General features: G+C 36.9%; 3 protein-coding genes across 3 annotated transcripts; 2 read left to right on the top strand and 1 right to left on the bottom strand.

The window, feature by feature from the left end:
• Positions 1-4,655: 4,655 nt before the first annotated feature.
• Positions 4,656-6,065, top strand: LOC144434112 (tripartite motif-containing protein 2-like). Its single transcript, XM_078122567.1, has one exon. It carries the CDS (start codon positions 4,656-4,658, stop codon positions 6,063-6,065), a length of 1,410 nt encoding a protein of 469 aa, XP_077978693.1.
• Positions 6,066-7,147: 1,082 nt separating this feature from the next.
• Positions 7,148-13,914, bottom strand: LOC144434459 (uncharacterized). The gene is made up of 4 exons (XM_078122910.1): positions 13,718-13,914; positions 9,944-10,154; positions 8,433-8,583; positions 7,148-7,594 (listed from the first exon to the last, which is right to left on the bottom strand). The coding sequence occupies exons 1-4, from the start codon at positions 13,821-13,823 to the stop codon at positions 7,508-7,510; spliced, it is 555 nt and encodes a 184-aa protein (XP_077979036.1). The 5' UTR covers positions 13,824-13,914; the 3' UTR covers positions 7,148-7,507.
• Positions 13,915-15,764: 1,850 nt separating this feature from the next.
• Positions 15,765-17,162, top strand: LOC144434111 (E3 ubiquitin-protein ligase TRIM33-like). The gene has a single exon (XM_078122566.1). The coding sequence runs from the start codon at positions 15,765-15,767 to the stop codon at positions 17,160-17,162; it is 1,398 nt and encodes a 465-aa protein (XP_077978692.1).
• The last annotated feature ends 3,669 nt before the right edge of the window (positions 17,163-20,831 follow it).

Below are 20,831 nucleotides of genomic sequence, written 5' to 3'. Positions count from 1 at the left end.
CTGGATCAACCCTGGATCGACGAAAGCACGTTTGTTGGCTTGAACCACTTTCTCAATTGTCCTTTTGTATGGACTGTACCATGATTGTACCATTGTATTTTGCTCAGCGATGATAGAACTTATATTCAAATTGAAAGAGGCAGTGAACTATGCTATGAATAGAAATTAAGTTTTACATTCAAGTAAATTCTTTTGGGGCGCCGACGTGTTCTGTCAGGGAAACCCCTCAGTGGCAATGGGTTTGATCAGTGTTTGGTCTCGTCGTCGTTCTTTTGTCTGCCATAACTTGGATCTGCGTACGTGGGTACGACGGTATGTAGTAAAGGTAAACAACATGCAGCATACGAGACGATAAAGGGAGCATGACCCCTGGACTAGACAGACACCAGTCCCTTAGATGATTGTTTTGTCTCATAACTAAGGTTACTACATCATCGACTGATTGGTTAGAGTAATCGGTGCACCTCTCCAATATTCCCTTTTTCCACTGTTTATTGACCACATTTCAGGTCGATAACACGTGAGTGAGCACTGGTGGTTGATACAGTCCCTTGGGAGTCTACTAAACTGTTAACTGGCCATGGGAACAATTAAAAATAATTGACCACCTTTTCCTTTCCCCAAACTTTGAATAAAAAATCCAAAGCATTAAAAAGGCCCGTATCGACTATAAAAGGAGGATTACAGTAGGGACGCTCATTTATGCAAAGCCTCTCGTACGCCTAACATCGCCTGGGTGCTCCAAGAAAACTGTCAAAATCACGGCTATTTCGGGAGCATTTACTCTAAATGTATCCCAAAATGAATTATAAATATGTAGAAGAGGCGCCTGTGTGAATTGTTTTGTAAATTATGATGATCTGGGAGCGAAATTTGATGTATGTTGTCATGTGGTATGTGGCGAAATGTTGGGTTAGAAGCGTCCAAACAGCTGTCACTCAAATACTGTGTAAACGTTTGCGTAACTCCCTGGGGGGTTGGTAGTATCTCGATAATCAATTCGCTAGATTATCTCCCCTCTACTGTCTATGCCTCTACCTACCATACAATCTGATTAAAATCCGATGTGGTGAAAGCGGCTAGATGTCCTTATTTACCTCTATTCATCGTGTTGTGACGTTTGTTTTGTTCGGAGTGATCGCCGCCTTCCCACATCTGAACCTGTGTAATCTACAATCCCATTGAACGTGGACAATATTGTAAGGATTTCTCAACCAATCAGCACGCTTCTTTCAAAAATCATTTAGAGATACAGTTGCCACATCCGACGCATGCAGTGAAGCCTTTAGTAGGCACCCAGCCGGGCCGTAATCACTCTTTGTATCATCATGCAGTATTCGATCTTGAAGTAGACTTTTGACTTGAAGGAAATGGCACCATGTGTGTATGAGTGTAGATCCAGCAAGCGAGTCAACTATTTATTTTATTATACATGGTTTTTGTGAGGGGCCGTGTCATTTTAAAACTGACGCACGACAAACGTAATTCCTTGGGGATGGGGAGTTACGATTTTCGTTTTTGCGTGCGTCAAAATCACTACAGGAATATTTAATTCACACTAAGATGGAATCAAAAGAGGCAATGTTATTTTGCTACTCTTGAAAATGACAGTCAGAAACTTTACCGACATACACAGAGTGAGATGCATGTTGTTCTGAAATAACCGTATGGCCAAGTAACCCAGCTGACCAGGGAGTGATGTACAATTAATGAATGACAAAAACAACCACATGAATGCTACGAAAACATGATTTTTTATTCACCCACACCTAAACAGAAGTTCCTGAATTCAAGAGACTTTTTTTCCGTTTGTTCGGTCATCACAACTACAAATGATGGTACATGACGAACGCACGTGTCAACCAATTTCGTGCGACTAGGATGATACTAGTATTAAGCGTACAACCCAGCCAAGTCATTACTGATTACACTTAATGTAGACATTACCTCATTTACTTGTACAACAACTCTCGGTTTTTAAAACGTCCTATATAGCTTTACGTTTTAGGATTTAATGCCAAATTCAAGACGGGTAGCTGTTTAGACACGATGCGATTCATCGTACACAAATATAAATACGGCACTCCACCACGTATACGTAGGTAACGTCATGTGATCTTGTCTGTAGGTACGTGCACATGATCAGAGCCGATCGTTCAATCGTAGTCGCAACTTTTAAAGGACGTACCTTCATGATAATTGATTTGAATAGACTATGTGGGGAGGAAGTTGCCAAAATCCACCTTGGCGAAGGTTCTAAAGTTAGGCCATGTTAGGGTATAACGTGAAACTAATAGTTACGAATGTAAATCCGGAAATTACCGATGAGATGTCACATGTTTGACTTGATGTGAAGTGACCTCTAAACTTGGACTAAATTGTCGTAGAAAGCGTGGTATTGCGAACGTTTATTTCGGCAGCGCAGTAGCAACAAGTTGCTCGTTCAACTGATGTTGATTCAATCCTTCTATTAACGTGAAAATCAAAAGTTCGGTCACCTGAAATAATTATTCAGCAATAGTTTAGTAATTCCAAACGGATTTGTAGTTGTTTGTAGATGATAGTTGAAACATGCATGTCAAAGGCGTGGCCGACTCGTCAACGTCGTGGTGCGATGTCACAGTCAAAATCAACTCGTATAAATTACGGAAACGTGCGAATATATAGACTAGACAGAAACAACTTGAAGGCTAAAAAGCATGAGAACTGGTAAATAAAATTTCTCGTTGAAACTATGTTTTGCAGAGACAGTTAAATGTTTTACAATTTGAATTGCAATGTTGCTACCCAGTGAAAATGGTTACTTCATCCGATCTAATCGTTGGAATGGCCTTTAATGGGAAGTGGTGCCCTGCTGTTTGCAAAACATCCTGTCAAGTTTTATGAATAACGCTCGTCCTGATTGGCTATTCAAAAGCGCGAGATTCAAACGGGATTGTAGATTACACCGGTTCAGATGTGGGAAGGCGGCGATCACTCCGAACAAAACAAACGTCACAACACGATGAATAGAGGTAAATAAGGACATCTAGCCGCTTTCACCACATCGGATTTTAATCAGATTGAGCATTGACATGATGACTGATAGCATAAAATGTGTGATATACCAGATCAAAAGTATACAACTTTTACTCATGTTTGTGTAACATCTTCAGTACTAAGAATACTACAACAAATCCATTTCTGACCATAACATATTAGAATAGCTCATATAATTACATGTTATTACTTTTGCACACGACTTATTTCATTTTTCACACAAATACATCAGATGCGTATACGTATACATGTTTATCGATAAGAAGGTGTAAACTCGCTTTTACATCATGTATTGAAAGTATTTAAAATTTGTTGGTTGAACGTGCAAAACAATTAAGGCTTCAGAAGTGTTAATATATGCAGAAAAATCATTGGTGTACAACATTCCAGATGCAACGTACACCCGTGCTTTATCTTTATTTAATTGTTTACTCTGTTTATTCTCGTCTCGTTGATGACAACAGAGTTGATGGAAGTCTTGTTGGTTTGGTAAATACCCCAAGATAACTAGCAGTGTACAATGACGCCATCAACGCCCACACTTTACATTTATTTCGTTTTCATAGAACAGCTATATTTTGCACTTCTTCACATTCCTATCTTCATATGTTTCAGTGATATAGTGTATTAACACTAGTGTGAACTGAAAGTGATTACCATGTATTATATTTGCATATTGAACGTCATTAAGTCGAATGATATATATTGTTGGTGACCATAAACGGAGCAACCTGGTTTCATATAAAAGGGTTGAAACGGTTGTTGTATCGTTGATTTCATCAAATATACTAATATATTGATATTCTATAGGCATGTTTTCGAAAAATTATCAAACTTCTTCACAATCTTTGATGTTTTACCTTCGTTAAGTCGATGCTACCAAGCATTCATTTTGATGATATGGTGTAAGAAATATAATAACACCAGACTGTACACGGCAAACTTTCAAACAGAGTCACGTTTCATGACGTCAGCGAACTGGATAACGACCACAGTACATGCAGTAGAGAGAACATGAGACCATGAAGGCTGTCTTTGATTTCCCGTTCATTTCAATTATAATAGATGAAATATTATAAGAAATGAAACAGAATACGTCGTTTTAAATTAAATACCCCTCACCTTAATTCACGCTAATTAAAATAACATTATAATATCAACATAATATGAAACACAAAGAAATTAGCATTTTATTTTATTTTAACGTCAACACTTTTGTATATATTAGTTCACATGCAGTGACGATATATTCTCGTACCTTGTCTCGAAGGTGTCTTTCCGAAAATAATCAGGCGCATAAAAATTCGCTGACAATGTGTTGAGGAGAACGTTACTTGTACAAACAGGACAAACGTCCACGAACAATGAGGTATACACAAAGACAAAGAAGTCGTGAACTAGTTCACCGTATTTCTGTTCAACTGTACAGTAGACTAGGAAATCACCTTTGACCTATGTATCTCGTGACTGTAAAAGTTTGTTCACCACACCGTACAAAGTACCAGGGTACAGTACAGTGTTCATCAAAACTATTTGTGGGTGAGATGATCATATGAGATATCGTACATGTTATCCACTCCACTAACGTATACCTCTGCATTTCAACGCCACACAAGATGACGACAGAGAAGAACGAGTTCATGGAAAAAATCAACGCAAATTTCTTGAATTGTGGAATTTGCAGTGAACGGTACCAACATGCTAAACGTCTACCGTGTATGCATAATTTCTGCGAGAAGTGTCTGTCAAAACTAGCGGGTAGGAGTTCCGCTTTATTCTGTCCTCTGTGCACTGAGAAACACACATTACCAATTACGGGAGTGGCAGACCTTCCAAACAACTTCTTTCTCAATGAATTGGTAAGGCAGTTCAACGAACGAGAAGAAAAGGTGACAGAATCAAATATATGTGGTGGATGCAGAGAGGGCGAAAACAGTGTAAGATGCATAGAATGTGGAATGTTTCTCTGCAAGAACTGTGCACACGCACACCAGAATATTCGACTGACTCGCATACATCAGTTGATGTCAGTTGACGTGTACAACAAAGCCAAAGTGAGTGACCCAGTGTCAGTCCAACCATCATTTTACTGCGACAACCATCCGATCCAACCATTAAAGTTCTACTGCGATAAATGCGAAGAACCCATCTGCCTCGAATGTACTGCTTTTGATCATAAAACCCACAATTATCGACTCCTTAAAGACGCAGCTACAGAATATACAAGGGAGTTGGAGGTAATGGTAGCTGGACTTAAAGTGAAAGAAAAAGAAGCCGAGACCAGTAAGCAAGCTGTACAAACTATGTCACAATCTTTGGATAACCGTATCCGTGTTGAAGAAAAGAAACTCAACGATCACATGGAAAAGACAATAATGGACGAAACTGTCATGATACAAGTTAGTGGAAATCGGCTAATGGAAAACCTGGCAGGTGAATATGAAAGTAGAAAACAAAGGTTGGAAGCACAGCATAAAGAACTCGACATTGCTGAAAACTACCTGACCAACGTAGTGGGCTTTACAGAAGAAATGGTGCATGATGGGAATGCCGCAAAGATAATGTCTGCAAAGAAGGAAATGGCATCCCATTTGAAAGAGCTGACGACAATTGAGATTAAAAGTGAACCACTTGAGGGCGCCAACATAGAGTTCAAGAAGTCAGAAGACTTCTTTAAAGACAAGTCTTTAGGAGTGATAATATCGAGTGGGTATGAACTTAGTGATGTTCCTAAACATGTGAGACGTGGAGAGCAGATTCAGGCAACTTTGACAAGACGAGACATACCAGACGGGAAGACGCGAAGCCTGAAGATCGAAGACATCAAAGCAGTGATGAAGACACCTGACAACGAGATAAAGGATGTGAAAGTTACAGACAATAACAATGACACATTCTCAGTGAGATACACTGGTACTATGACAGGATGTCATGAACTATCAGTCAAAGTTAGAAATAAACCAGTAGTTGGGTCACCTGTCCAAATTAAAGTTAACCCCAAGATATGGTTTCTAAGTAAAATGTAACTTCCAGATGAGTGGAAAATTACATATATAATATGGTTTTTTTTGTATTCTGAAATACTGGTAGTGTCATTTCCTATACCTTAAATATTAAAAGTAGATGCTAATGTGTAACAGTATATATTTCAACAAGTATGACTATCTGGGTATTAATTTACCAATTTATTTGAAAACTTTTTTTTGTACATGTTTTTTTTTTTCAAATTTCTAGATGGTTCAATATTCAATACAGAAGCTGTATTTATCGTGTACTGAAAGATTGCGATATGGCCATGAACATATTTTCAATGTAACAATTGCTTATGCTTGTGCTTTATTAAAAGGTAGTTCTCGTAGAATTTTACGTCACCAACAGATAGTCATCAACTACCCACAAAATATAACATGATCAACAGGTGGTCTGAAAATACCAGTCAAACACATATCACATGATCATCATGTGGTCAGGTAATGCCCACATAATATCTCATGATCGTCAGGTGGTCTACCTGTTTTTGTATCAGACCACAATGAGATGTGATGTACTATACAAATGGGATTTTTGTGGCAAATAAACTTAACATTAATTTTATCTGACGATGTAATATGTATGACTTAAGAATATGAATTGATAGTGTATAGCAGTACAGTAGAAACAATAATTAATTGATCAATTGGCTGTGATCCTCTCAGTTCACAGTATGTAAATTCTTGCACTTGAACTTATTGGATCAATTCTTAACATGTATCGCCTTATCACCATATCAAGGTGGATATCAATGAACTTAACAACAACAACATAACAACAACAACAATAATAATAATAATAACAATAACACCAACAACAACAACAATAATAATAATAATAATAATAATGATAATAATAACAACAGTGTTATATCATTCATATCATCACCACATATTTTCTCTACAGCTTGTTCACTGCTACTTTCCTTGGTTTGGTTATTTTGTCACCTGAGCTCGTTTCAATTTCATTCTGATCTGTATATGACATCAAATGATATTCAATACCAATCCAATTACCTGTTGTTGGGGATTGAGCGAACGAATGGCTGGGTTACAAAAATCGGGACAAGTAACTGACCTTGACATGCGATTCTACTTTATTAACGGTTTGAGAGAATTAAAGTGGAAATTAGATGTGAAAGTAATTGGCATAATGATTATGAATGTCGTTTTCTATTCTGCAGTTTCCGGAAATGGCGGAAATGACCTCATACAGCAGTGTAACAGAAGTCCGATCCGATACATGCAAATGGCTGTATTAGTAAATGACAAAACATATGGCATCACAGTTTGAAAAAAAATGTGTTTCCTCAGTGGGAACATTCATCGTATTAGTTACAGCGATACATTTGTGCCATTAAATGTATGATGAGTGGTCAAAATGTGTCGAAATGGTTGGTTACTCGGAAGACTCTCGGTAAAAACCATAACAACGGTAATTAATCTCCCAAACTAAAGGTAACTTCCACACAGCCTGCCACATTACCGTCGGCGTCTTTGATAGTAATTTTGGCTTCGTAGTTGCCCTGAATGTAGAGAAATTGTAAAAAGAAAAATAGAGAAAATTTAAGAAAGAAAGAAAGAATGAATGAAAGAAAGAAAGAAAGAAAGAAAGAAAGAAAGAAAGAAAGAAAGAAAGAAAGAAAGAAAGAAAGAAAGAAAGAAAGAAAGAAAGAAAGAAAGAAAGAAAGAAAGAAAGAAAGACAAGTATTGGCTTAAACATCGGTGGTCTCTTGTCAGTATTTGCAAGTACTTTTCCAAGGTCTAGGATCACGGACCAGTCCGCAAGAGGAAGCACATGCACTGGCCCAGTAACATTTGAATTCTGATGTTCAATTTAGACTTATATAATATAAGAAACATTCTTATATTATAATAAAAAGGAAAACATTTCAAATCACGCCTAAAGCTGCTTTAAATGTAACCGGAACATATTTTTAAAACTAAGTCTTACAGTTTTCTTTTAATATCGTACATCCCCAACAGTATTGAATCATCTGTTAGCAAACGTAATGGTACAAATCTACATATGACACGGTCTAATAAGCTTCCAATCAAATTGATTTTTGGATCCGCACCCTAAAAGATTAGACTCTCCCCCCCACCCAACGTGGTCATGATTTCAACCTGTAGCTACTATACTACATGTGGATAAAATCGACTTCCTATTAATATGTATACTGTGTAATTATCGATATTTAAAGAATATTCAGTGAATGTATTATTGGTTGTCCGATCGAAAAAAAATAATACTTAAGTTACAGCTAGTGGACTTTTGATTGATGATGAAATCTATCTCCCCCATGTGTACCCACAATGCATTTCGATTAATATGGTAGCTGACCTTTTCAAACAAATACTTACGTCGGTGATAAAGGACAGTCCATACGGTACATCATCGATGTCAAGCGATACATCATCCTGGTGATGACCATCTTCTGGTGGGCATTGACAGTTACTCTCTGGACACACTAGATCTTTAACGAATTTCACCGGATTGCACAAGTCGTATTCACTATGGACAGAACAAGAAGACATTATTCCATCGGAGCATTTTTCTTCGTTCTGCCTACGAAATATCAGTAGACCAAATGTCTCGTAATAATCAATTTCTCTCAAAAGCCGCTTATGACGACCAGAATTTCGACTGCTAGGAAACGTCTGTACCAAATTTCTGTTAATTATATGTTTTATCCATTTGTTTCGACTTTGGAAAATCAGTATGCCATTCTAAGTTCTGATAAAGACACACTAAAAACATCAATTACTAGCTCTAGTTTATTTTTACAGGTCACCACTTTTTTTTTGGAACTGAGGAGAAAATAATGTAAACAGTTATAAATGTTGGAATTCAAAATGATCGATAAGCTCTGTGTTAACGCTATGGAAACCAGATTTAAACTGAATGCCTTCGGTAAGGGCAGAACCATGAGATTTGTGTTCCAAGCAATTGAATGTTCGAATGCAAAATTCTGAGCTACAGATATCATGCATGATATACACCTTAATTGACAAATTAATCGAACCAGATTATATGAAAACTTGAAGTTTGTGTACTTAGGATATAGCGAATCATTAATTATATAAATGAATAAGCTAGCTACGTCAACAAGCTGTATAGGACACGTGCACATTTCACTATTAAGATCCAAAATCGTTATTTACAACAATTCCTCATTAACATTCATAGATGTTAACCAAATTAGTTTTAACTATTACCCAAAAGAATATGTGAGCGAATTCGTTTGAATTGAGCCAGCCGTTATTGAGAAAATGATGACTCACACAAACAGACAGACAGACAGACAGACAGACTGGCAGACAAACAGACAGACAGACAGACAGACAAAGTAAACAATGAAATCATACAGAGACAGAACTTTTACTCAAAAATAAGAAACACTATAACTCTACTATACATCAACTCGACGTCTTTCCCTACGATTACTCGCATAGAGAATAAATTATATATATATATATATATATATATATATATATATATATATATATATATATATATATATATATATATATATATATATATATATATATATATATATATATATATATATATATATGACACTGCGCTCAGTAAATACATTTGGCACCTAAAAGACAACAAAACCAATTACGATATGCACTGGTCAGTCCTCAAGCAGGCTTCCTCATACTCAAATGTTACCAAACGATATCTCTAGGAAAAATATTTTAATATAACCGCCAATAAATCAACCACCGTAAATAGTAGATCTGAGTTAATCAGTAAATGCATGCACGCTAACAAGTTCTTACTTAATAATACGTAACCTTAAGTTTGTTTACATACAAGTTTGTGTACACACAGCCGTGACCACAACGACTGCTGTATTACTTACCATGACCCGTATTTAACAAAGCACGGTACCGGTACACGAATAATCTTTCCTCCAAACCATATTTTGACAACTCTTACCAGATCTACGGAGACCTTTGACTTACTTGTCAGTTGTCTTACGTCCACCGCATACGTCATGTGAGCGCTGCCCGGTAGCTTTAGAGGCATAGGGGAAAGCGACAGCTGTGAAAAGCTTACATCATCGTTACTTCCTGTCAATGGGGTAAATAAAAATACAAACAAATGGCGTTGTGTACATCTGATATCGAAATCCATGCTTCTATTTTATAATGAAAGTATACATTTCAGTATGCAGATCTACCAAGTAGTTTCAAAGTTCGATTTTGTTACAAAATTCAAACAATATGAATATCAATAATCGCGTAATCATTTCATCAACAGCTCTTCATCTACACCCCAGAAAGATCATTACTAAATTTCAGAACATTAGCTATATAGGTTTGAAGTTGTAGCTTTTTGACAAGAAATCACATTTTTAAGCTATATTTGCCTATCACCAATCAGGTCTTCAACAATTCCTCATCTGGACATATCTACAAACATTCCCATAAATTTCAGAAGAATCTGACCAGTAGTTTTGACCAAATAACACTTTTTGAAAATCTGAAGTTCTATAGTGTTATTTCTTTCGTCACAGGGTCTATATGTTACGATCAAGAAATGTCATATTCGGAATTTTGGCATATTTCACCTAAATTAACGTAAAATTCATATTTATACTACTTACTCACAAATCAGGAGCTAACAACAGCATGATCAAATAACATGTTGATTTATCTACTAATCCTATACTAATTACATTTGTCGCATAGGGGATAACAAAATATCAAGTGTTTTGATTAAACATAGACTAGTTCCTGTAAACAAGATAACTTGTTGATTACCGAATTCAAATTAATACTCAATTTTCAATGGCGTGATCAACATTTGTCTTACACGTGAACAATTTACATATGGCATGATCTTGAATCCCAATCTTAAATATTCTGGTGGAAAGTTCACCATGTCTTTTAGAACAATGAATCTAGGTGAGAGATCATTTAATTATAACTAGTTCCGTTTACAAAGATGACATCACCTTAATTTCAAGGTGATAGCTAGAACTTATATGTTAGGGACTTGGAGAACTAAAGACTATTCCTGGATTTTGATTACAACGCAACTGTTGGTGTGCGGTGTCTCTCTCTGCCTGAGTGTAAGAGCGTACGTGTATGTGACAATACCTGTGTAGCTAATTCCTAACTTAGACAAGCTCCTCGATCCTGATACCCAAGAAAGACATTTAGAGTGGAGAATCGTTTACGTTCTGCCGTGCTAATCACTACTACCATACTTAAACACTGAAACGCTATATTAAGCTACGTAACATATGCACTAAAAGATTATTGTTTTCGAACACCTTAAGACACTGTCATTTTGGGTCAAAAATAGGCCCTGTTTAACATGCGGCATTTGATATTTAGCATACAAGACAAGCCCCCCCCCCCCCCACCTCCCCATCCTCGCATTGTTTAACTACACAGGATACATCTGTTTACTATATTTTTACTTACAGTTACAATGACTTTTGCAAATAAAATAAACCATTGAAAAGTTGATTGTGAGTGTGAATCAGTAAAAGAAATTAAAAATCTTTTTCAAATACATTACACTCTATTCCTAGCTTAAATTTACCTCAAGACATAAATATGGTGACCTCATTCAAATTAATTACTTACTCCTAATACATTGGTAGCAGACAGTACGTCCGTCATTTGTAAAAAATGAGGCATGGCTGCGCGGAGAGACAGAACCTCAGCTAGTCTCGGTTACCCAGACTCTCGCTGATGGGGGCCCTGCCTACAAGCCCTCCCAAACCGAGAAGAGTCCCCAGCGGTGAGAGTCTGGGTAACGGAAACTTAACCTCAAACTGACATTTGTAGTAAAATTACATGGTAGAAACGTTTGGCAGGAGTATTTTGTTCAATCTCCTTACAAAGACGACTTAGTTTAAACCAATGGGGTTTTTTAATCTACAAAGTAGATGAAAATAAAAATTCGGAATCATTTTCTTCCAATCATAGACTGTCACAGATCTCGACAGCAGCCATGTATGTTCTTCCTTACAATAATGACATTTGTAAATGAATGCTGCAGACTCTCGCTTGGCCATGAAGTGAGTCAGTGGTGAGGCTGGGTATAGCTGATAACTTAACTAGGTGACTCTTTCCGAGCCCCTTTCAAGCATGCATTTGAACTCAGACCACTAACCTATTTATTGGTCTGAGATTTAAAGAATTTATTATCAGCGACAATATTTAGACCAGTGACCCTGAAGATATATTGTTGGGAAGATGGCCAATAGTGAATGATTTATAAATACATGTAAAACACAATTCATTTTAAAGATCTGATATTAGGTGAAACATGTCTAATATTACATTACAAAGTATATTACCTTGATATTTTACCAATTAATGTTTTTGACATACAGATAGACATATTTGAACAGCAGACTAACTCTAACAGAAGCACAGCACAAAGGGTCCTTTAGCCTGGCACTTTGAAATATGATAAGCATTAATTATCTTTTACAATGCAAAATCAGGCTATTGCGGAAATGATTTCACATCAACTTAACAATTTTAATAGCTTCAATATTTCACTTTCTAAATGAGAATCAACATGATATCTTGTCTAATTTTACATCTCAATTTTGCCAAGCACCTCGATTTCGAATTCGGAGAGAGTGGACAAGCGGTATTTTTTACTTCGTAATCGGAGAGGGCATCCCTTCCCTGACCCCAATCGTCCCGCTATCAATAAAGCAGAGGGACACAATGTCAATGACGTCTCCCAGGAATCCGCCCTGGTCTGATTCTGGTTTTGGGGTAAAAGAGATTGCTTATTCTTTTGATATCCTATCATCTTTATCTTTGTCATGAGTATAAGAGTGTGTAGATGGATTCATATCAGTAACCTCCTACACAGATGAAATTAGAATGCCCTTCTATCAACTTTTCAGTTATAATTGTAAAATGATGTAAACTCCAATTTATACACTTCGAAATTCGTAAATTGTGTTTTTTCATCGTAAATATACAAATGTTTTATCCATAATTTATAATTGAACAGTTATCTTCTGTAAATTGTACTGTCTAACCCACTTGCTCATCCTATTTTGTACAGCTCTGCCGGGTAATCCATTTATTAGACCTAAATCATTAAACCAAAACCGAACCAGTCCATTAAATACACTAAGCTGTAACGAAAGAGTTCAAGTGTATACATCCAAAAACCTCCTCCTAACCAGGATTTAAAGATAAAACCTCTACAAATGACAATTTACATTGCAATCTTTTTGCCAATAACTTCAAATATTCATCAAGTAGAGCTCCACCCATACGGAGTCCTGAAACTGCATAAATTACGCAATACCCTGGTCATGCATGATGAGGGACATCGACCCCTCCTTTACAAATTTCACTTCGTTCACTCTAATAAACTTCGGAGGAGGGCAATTACCCCACAATTGAAATATGTCATTCTACTCCCATAGCACGCATTTTCCTGCTGAAATTTATACGAAAATGTATCCATTCAGGGAGCGAATTCGAACGTGATAAGGCTGGGGGGACAAGAATTCACAAGACGATATCTAAACATATATTGCGTTATCAGTAATGGGAGCCCGCTGTACAACAGCTGTACAGTTAATTGAAATGTATATGTTTGTTTTAATATTATCAGCGAAAATATATTTATCTATACCTACCTCCACAGTTTTTCCAAGTGAAGTCAAAGGGGTCGGCAGCGCGGACAGCGGTTGTACCACACAGTACAGTACATACAAGTAATGGAAGAAGCGAAAAATTCATCATGGTTGAAAAATACAGTTGACAGCGTATGATGTGATCTTAGTCTCTGTCCAGGGACTCAGTGTGTGTATTGTCTAATCCAAGAGCTTAATTAATACAGCAGCAATAGTTGTAATAAAAGCATGGCATGATGGGAAATGGTAATGTGATACATTCTCAGTGGATTTCAATTAAGTCCCTGTTGTGTGTGTTGATGTTGTGATGTATTTTGCTTGACGTTTGGCTCAATTCTCCCCTTCTACATTGATATGGACGAATTCTTGGGCCATTGTTGTGATGAACTGAATCGTACAGATTTTACTATACTACAACACCCATTTTTATCAGAAACACGAACATGGGAGGTGAGAAGGCAAATCGATTTTCACACTGTCTAATTTTCACTGTATTTCGCGCAATGGCGTGAACTTTTTAACTATGGAACAGTGATGCATTAAATCCCGTTTGGCAAAATTCACGTCACGAAGTTCGCGAGAACCATCCTTCCTTTCAGCTCTAGTATTTATTGATTGATTGCTTGATTGCTTGATTGCTGGCTGGCTGGCTGGCTGGCTGGCTGGTTGGCCGGCCGGCTGGTTGGTTGGTTGGTCGGTCGGTCGGTCGGTTGGTTGGTTGGTTGGTTGGTTGGTTGGTTGGTTGGTTGGTTGGTTGATTGATTGATTGATTGATTGATTGATTGATTGATTCATTCATTCATTGAGTGAGTGAGTGACTCACTCACTCACTCACTTACTCACTCACACACTCACTCACTCACTCACTCACTCACCGACTGACTGACTGACCGACCGACTGACTGACTGACTGACTGACTGACTGACTGGTTGGTTGGGTGGGTGGGTGGATGGTTGGTTGGTTGATTGATTGATTGATTGATTGATTGATTGATTGATTGATTGATTGATTGATTGATTGATTGATTGATTGATTGATTGATTGATTGATTGGTTTGTTTGTTTATTGATTGATTGATTGATTGATTGATTGATTGATTATATTCTCCTCTAAATTTGGTCAATTACTTATATAAAGACATTGTATATGTTAATTAGTGGTCAATATTATCCATAGGTGGTGTAGTAACAAGTTTAACTCTTGAGTGAAGCTTGGTTTTAAAATCCATCGCCACATGTTAAAACTAGACTAGTCTGTAACTATTGCATAATGTTTTCGACCAGACAACCACAATCTATTCGCCGAAAGTTGTTCTGATACCGATAATCAGACATTGTACATGTTCATTAGATGTAGATTATTTCTATTAAGTAGTACAGTACCAAGTTGAAACTGTGATCGCCGTTGAGGGCGTTGACATTTGAGTGGACACCTGTATACAGTTGTAAAAAAATACTTTCACGCAAAGGTTATTCAGTATTCAGTATTGTTCAGGGTGTACCATATTATAGAAGTTACTGTTGTCTCACAATACATTTTCAAAACAATATTCCAGTTGTAGCTAGTACAGCTACAACCGAATCTTCTTTACATAAATATAATAACATTTACCAATGACTGAACTGAATTGACTTTTAAATAGTCCGTACTAGTACTGTCCATGCATAGTTGAATTGAAAAGAAAATCTATGAGAAGAAACTGTTGTACGAAAACAATAGATTCTATTGATCGAGTGTCTTGACAGGCTTGTAGAACGTTTTGTACTCAATGAACTTATAACTGATATGTAAGATATAGTGAAGTGAATTCGAAGAAAACTGTTCTGAAATTAAATAGAAAATCTTTCAACTGTATTTCACACATTGCTAGCCTAGTCCTGCGCGAATGGCTATATTTTTCTGACTATTTATGTGTGTGACGAATGACGAAAGAACTGTTAAACAAGTTTGGCTTGTCCCTTACCTCTCCCTTATGACAAGAACAATTGGTATAACCCATGGATTCTATGTATTCCACACATCAGTGATTTTCTATAACACGATATAACAATGGTTCACGTCGCCTCTGTAATCCCCACGTCTCGATCTCAAGGTGTAATAAATATTGAGACATCAGCATTGTTCACCACTACCAGGCAAAAAGTTAATGTGTTGTCTCTGTATACCTACACAACTACACTAGATTTAAAAATGGCAGCCGTAGAAGGAGCACTGTCTTTTCTACAGAATATAGCTAATAATTTTCTCAACTGTACCATTTGCACCGAACGCTACGAAGACGCCAAATGTCTGCCATGTTTACACAACTTTTGCAGGCGGTGTCTTGACAGGCTCATAATAGGGAGAATTCCTGAAAGTCGCTTCATAAAATGCCCGATCTGCCGATGTAAACACCAGATACCAACCGGTGGAATTGCCAATCTGCCAAGCAATTTCTTTGTTAATGAATTGGTGGGCCAGTTCAGCGACAGAGATAAGAAGATGGCGAAATCGACAGCATGCGGAGGATGTGATGAGAGAGTAATAACGGTGAGGTGCATTGAATGTGGAATATTTCTCTGTGCAGCTTGTGGACGGACACATCAGAAAATTCCCCAAACTAAATTGCACAATTTAATGTCCTTGGGTGACTACGAAATGCTAATGTTTACTGACCCAGCTTCAGTACAACCAACAATGTACTGCAGTAAACATCCAGCCCAGCCATTAAAATTCTACTGCGACACATGTGAAGTTTCCATCTGCCTTGAATGCACCGCCCTAGATCATCAAATAACAGAACATAGTTATCAATACCTAGAAGACGCAGCAGCGGAATATGCAGGAGAGCTGAAGCGAATGGTGGCTGGACTTAAAGTGAAAGAAAGAGAAACAAAGACTGGTAAGCAAGCTGTAAAACGTATGTCACAGTCTTTGGATAACCGTATTCGTGTTGAAGAAAGGAAACTCAACCTTCACATGGACAAGACTATCGTGGAAATAACTCGCATGATAAAAGAAAACGGAAAACTGTTGATGCAGCAACTAAGAGAAGAATATGAAGATAGAAGACAAAAGCTGGAAGCACAGCATAAAGAACTTGACATTGCTGAAAACTACCTTAGCAACGTAGTGGAGTTTGCAAAGGAACTGATTCATGCTGGGAATGCTGCACAGATGATGTCAGCAAAGAAGGGGATGACGTTACAAATGAAAGAACTGATGGCGATTGAAGTGAAATGTGAACCTATCGATGACCATAAAATAGAGTTCAAGAGGTCAGAGGACTTTCTTAAATACAAGTCTTTGGGAGTGATTGTAACAACTTCTTATATTCATTATGAACTCAGTGACATTCCCAAAGTTTCGAGTAAGTGTGAGAAAACCCAGACAACTTTGAGAAGACACGACAAGGCTGGCAGAAAAGAGACACAAGATGTGAAGAAAGAGGCTCTATGTGATTTATAATTCGGGACTATTATATTTAAAAACACTAAGTCTTTAAAATGTTTCTGTTATTGTAAGGTATCTGGGCAAGAACGACAGAATGTAAAAAACGTTACCGGGTTCGTACATTTTAAATCTAGAATGATGCCCAGAACTGTCGTTGGTTGGTTGGTTGGTTGGTTGGTTGGTTGGTTGGTTACACTACTGAACTCCCTCAGTGTGCCAGAAACAATTGCAGCTGTAGAACAACTGGAATTTCATGTACTAATATATTATAAATATTACAAGTGTGAATGAAATGAAAAATGCAAACACGAACTCTCTAATACATATGATGACAATGACATGGAATAAGATGAGGATGATGCAGAATAAATCTGCCACCTCTAATACTTTCATACAGCCATTACAGTTGATATTTTAAAAGGTTGGTATTAAATCTACACTTGATGCAACTGGATAATTAATTTTTCAATCAGAGAACCAACACTATGTTCACTGAAAATTATTTAAATAGCAATAATAAGACATCGCGCATGTCAATTAGAGGTTAATTTTTTTTATCTTTAAGTATGTAATAAGTTGAAATTGTGATTTATTGGGGTGCTGATGTTTGGATGGGGACCTAAAAATCGATTTGATTGGCAAACTGTGTACTGCTACATAAATATGTTTACCACAGGTGATTCAACACTGTGCAGGATGTACGATTTAGTGATTATATCTTACAAAACAATTTTTTTTTTAATGTTTCAGGTGTAGCTAATACAGTGCTAAGAATTAACTCCGTCATAATAAAATACCGACAGAGAAAATAAATTCTGGGTACCCTAGCACAACTTATCGTGTTCCTGGAGATAAAAGAACGGTCGTAACTGTTCTCACAATGAAGCTAGGTTTATCATTCATATTTTTGCATTTTATGCAAATTATGCAAATTAAGTTATTATTTTATGAATTGTTAATTCTTTTACTTCCATAGTTATCATTATTCTTTGTTTATATCATACCTTCAAAATCAATTACTTAAGTTAATGATTCAGATTTAGTGAACCAATGGTCAATATTGCTCGATACTGTATGTATTAAGGTATGCTGCAGGTAATTCGATTGTAATTATGCAAATTATCCATTTGTTTACTTCTAGTATATTTTATTTCTTTTGTTTCATTCCTTCAAAGAATTTATTGTAGTTACATGATTCAGATTTCCTGAATCAGTGACAAGTATTGTTTGGTATTAAATGTTTGCTATATGCTTCAAAATATTCTTATTCTGTGCAATTTATGAAAATTATATCTAAATTGGTTTCTTTTATTACTGTGTCATTTAAGCCCAGTACTATATTATAACTATAAGGTAAAGATATGTGCAATATAAAACTCACTTATACATGATAATATTGTATATATGTGCTACAAGATGACCTAAATTGACATAAATCGGCAATTGTTAATTTAGGCAAATCAAACAAAATGCTCAACTCTGCCAGGGTAGCACCCACCAGATTCTTGTTCAGAAGACCTTGGAGAAAAATTATCAACCACAAAACATTCCCTCTAACAATGAGAATGCAAGGTTGGGTGACCTGGCAACTGGACTATGTGTAGAGCTAGGTTCCATAATATTCGTGTTTAAAAATAATCTTCATACTTTAGATAGTAGACATAGTCATCTAACAGTTCTAATTATGTGCTTGATTCTACAATTATAGTCTGAAGATATACACTATTGACAAAACAGGTAATGGTGCCGGGTCTGGCAATACTTATCAATTATTTCAATATCAAAAGTTTCAAAATATTGATAATTTTTTTAAATAGTCCAATTTCTTTAAATACTAGTCTGTCACGTTAGCTTGTGTTTGAAGGTTGCTTGATGTCAACTCAGAGCACCAAACTTTGGTCTGAGATATGTATAATGGGATAAAAGGCTGCTTGGTGTCAACTCAGAGCTGAAGGGTGCATTTTCGCTATCATCGCATATATCCAAAATCTCTTTGACCAAACAAAACGTCTATATTGCAATGATTTCCATTATGTAGCAACCTCCATAAATGTGAGTGACACGATTAGGTGTTCTATGTTTATTTACGCGAAGAGAAACTTTCTTCGACAACGACGCGACTCGTACCACTATGCCGCCCTCTTACGACGAGTCGCACTGTGATCGCACAACTCAGTTTCAATGCACGGCATTATACAGTATACTGTGCATTGAAGTATGTAAGTACATTATTGGATATACAGGGTGTGGCGTGGTGAAGTAAAACCTATTCAAAAGAGACTAAAGCTTAATATGATTTATACTCCTTACAAGCGACGCTGTGTTCAATACAACTCTGTCTTGGAGTACCCACTTCGCCAACTCGACACTTTTGATAATTAAATTTAACCTTCCTTTCCACATCTTTTGTTTGCTTATGTCCTTGTTCAGTAATATTCTGACTATGCTTAGCACCCCCCCCCCCCCCATTATTTTTGTATTTGTGCCTGGACTAACAACGCAATTGCCAATGATGTACTTTACACTTTGAATGCGGTTCTGCTTTTATATAATTTGCACCCAACTACGGAAATAATTAATGTTGATATTAACGCTTTAATATTTCCCCAAACTAAAATATGATGAAACAAAAAGAGGGGAGGGTAAATGGATGGGGCTAATCTATCACGACGGTTCTGGAAGCCATCAGTTCCAGCATAATATATGTAACTTTAAGTCTTTTGAGTAAAGAGGTCATGTGCGATAAACTGTGACTTCCATAACTGTCAAGAAGACGATATAGCTATGGATGTCATAGTCAGCGCATGCGCGTAGACATTTCAAGTTTTTAAATTTTCATTAACATTGGATCGGGTGACATACACAGTGTGTCGTGACAAACATAAAGTGTAGTCAGCCAAGAATCAGCCAAGTCTTGTGTATGAGTTACTGAGAAGTGTAATCTCTGACAACGTAGTGTCTGTGCACTGATTGCTCACAATCACTTATGAGATAATACTCTATTCAAGGATGGCCATAATACAAAATAATGACGTTATTAGGTATTTATGAATATTAAAAAGCATACCGTTCCAGGTGTTTGCATTGAAAACCAATAAGATCAAGTGTCAGTGACAAACAATTCGGCGAATAGGGCATACTTTCTATTAATATCTATGTAAGCTTCCATTGAAAGTTGATGCATATTTTTAATCCAGACAGGATTGGTTGGTTGGTTGGTTGGTTGGTTGGTTGGTTGGTTGGTTGGTTGATTGGTTGGTTGGTTGGTTGGTTGGTTGGCTGGCTGGCTGGCTGGCTGGCTGGCTGGCTGATTGATTGATTGATTGATTGATTGATTGATTGATTGATTGATTGATTGATTGATTGACTGATCGATTTCACATGATTAACAGGTGGTCTGAAAATACCAACCACACGTTGCATGAGGTAATCGGTGCTTAATTTGCCAACTCTGGAGTATACAAAGACGGAGGGGAGATATGATACAAGTTTATAAAATAATGCATAATTTATGTGACTTTGATCACGCGGTATTCTTCGAGATTTCATCATCTAGAACCAAAGGACATAAGTGGAAGTTATCGAAACCTCGATGCCATAGATCAGTACGCCAATTGTCATTTCTCAGTTCGATTTCTCTGTAATTCACTCCCTGAGTACACCGTAGACAGTGATAGTATAAAT

Source organism: Glandiceps talaboti, chromosome 4 (genome assembly GCF_964340395.1).
Source record: "Glandiceps talaboti chromosome 4, keGlaTala1.1, whole genome shotgun sequence".
NCBI lineage: Eukaryota > Metazoa > Hemichordata > Enteropneusta > Spengelidae > Glandiceps > Glandiceps talaboti.
Note: the sequence above shows the minus strand (reverse complement) of the source record. Positions and strands in the feature narration are given on the sequence as shown.

Coding starts and splice junctions, on each gene's coding strand:
- LOC144434112 (XM_078122567.1), top strand. CDS start 4,656: ATGACGACAGAGAAGAACGAGTTCATGGAAAAAATCAACGCAAATTTC.
- LOC144434459 (XM_078122910.1), bottom strand. CDS start 13,823: ATGATGAATTTTTCGCTTCTTCCATTACTTGTATGTACTGTACTGTGT. Junction 10,155..13,717: donor CACTTGGAAAAACTGTGGAG/GTAGGTATAGAT, acceptor CCCCATTGACAG/GAAGTAACGATGATGTAAGC. Junction 8,584..9,943: donor TTTGTTAAATACGGGTCATG/GTAAGTAATACA, acceptor TTCTGTCCATAG/TGAATACGACTTGTGCAATC.
- LOC144434111 (XM_078122566.1), top strand. CDS start 15,765: ATGGTTCACGTCGCCTCTGTAATCCCCACGTCTCGATCTCAAGGTGTA.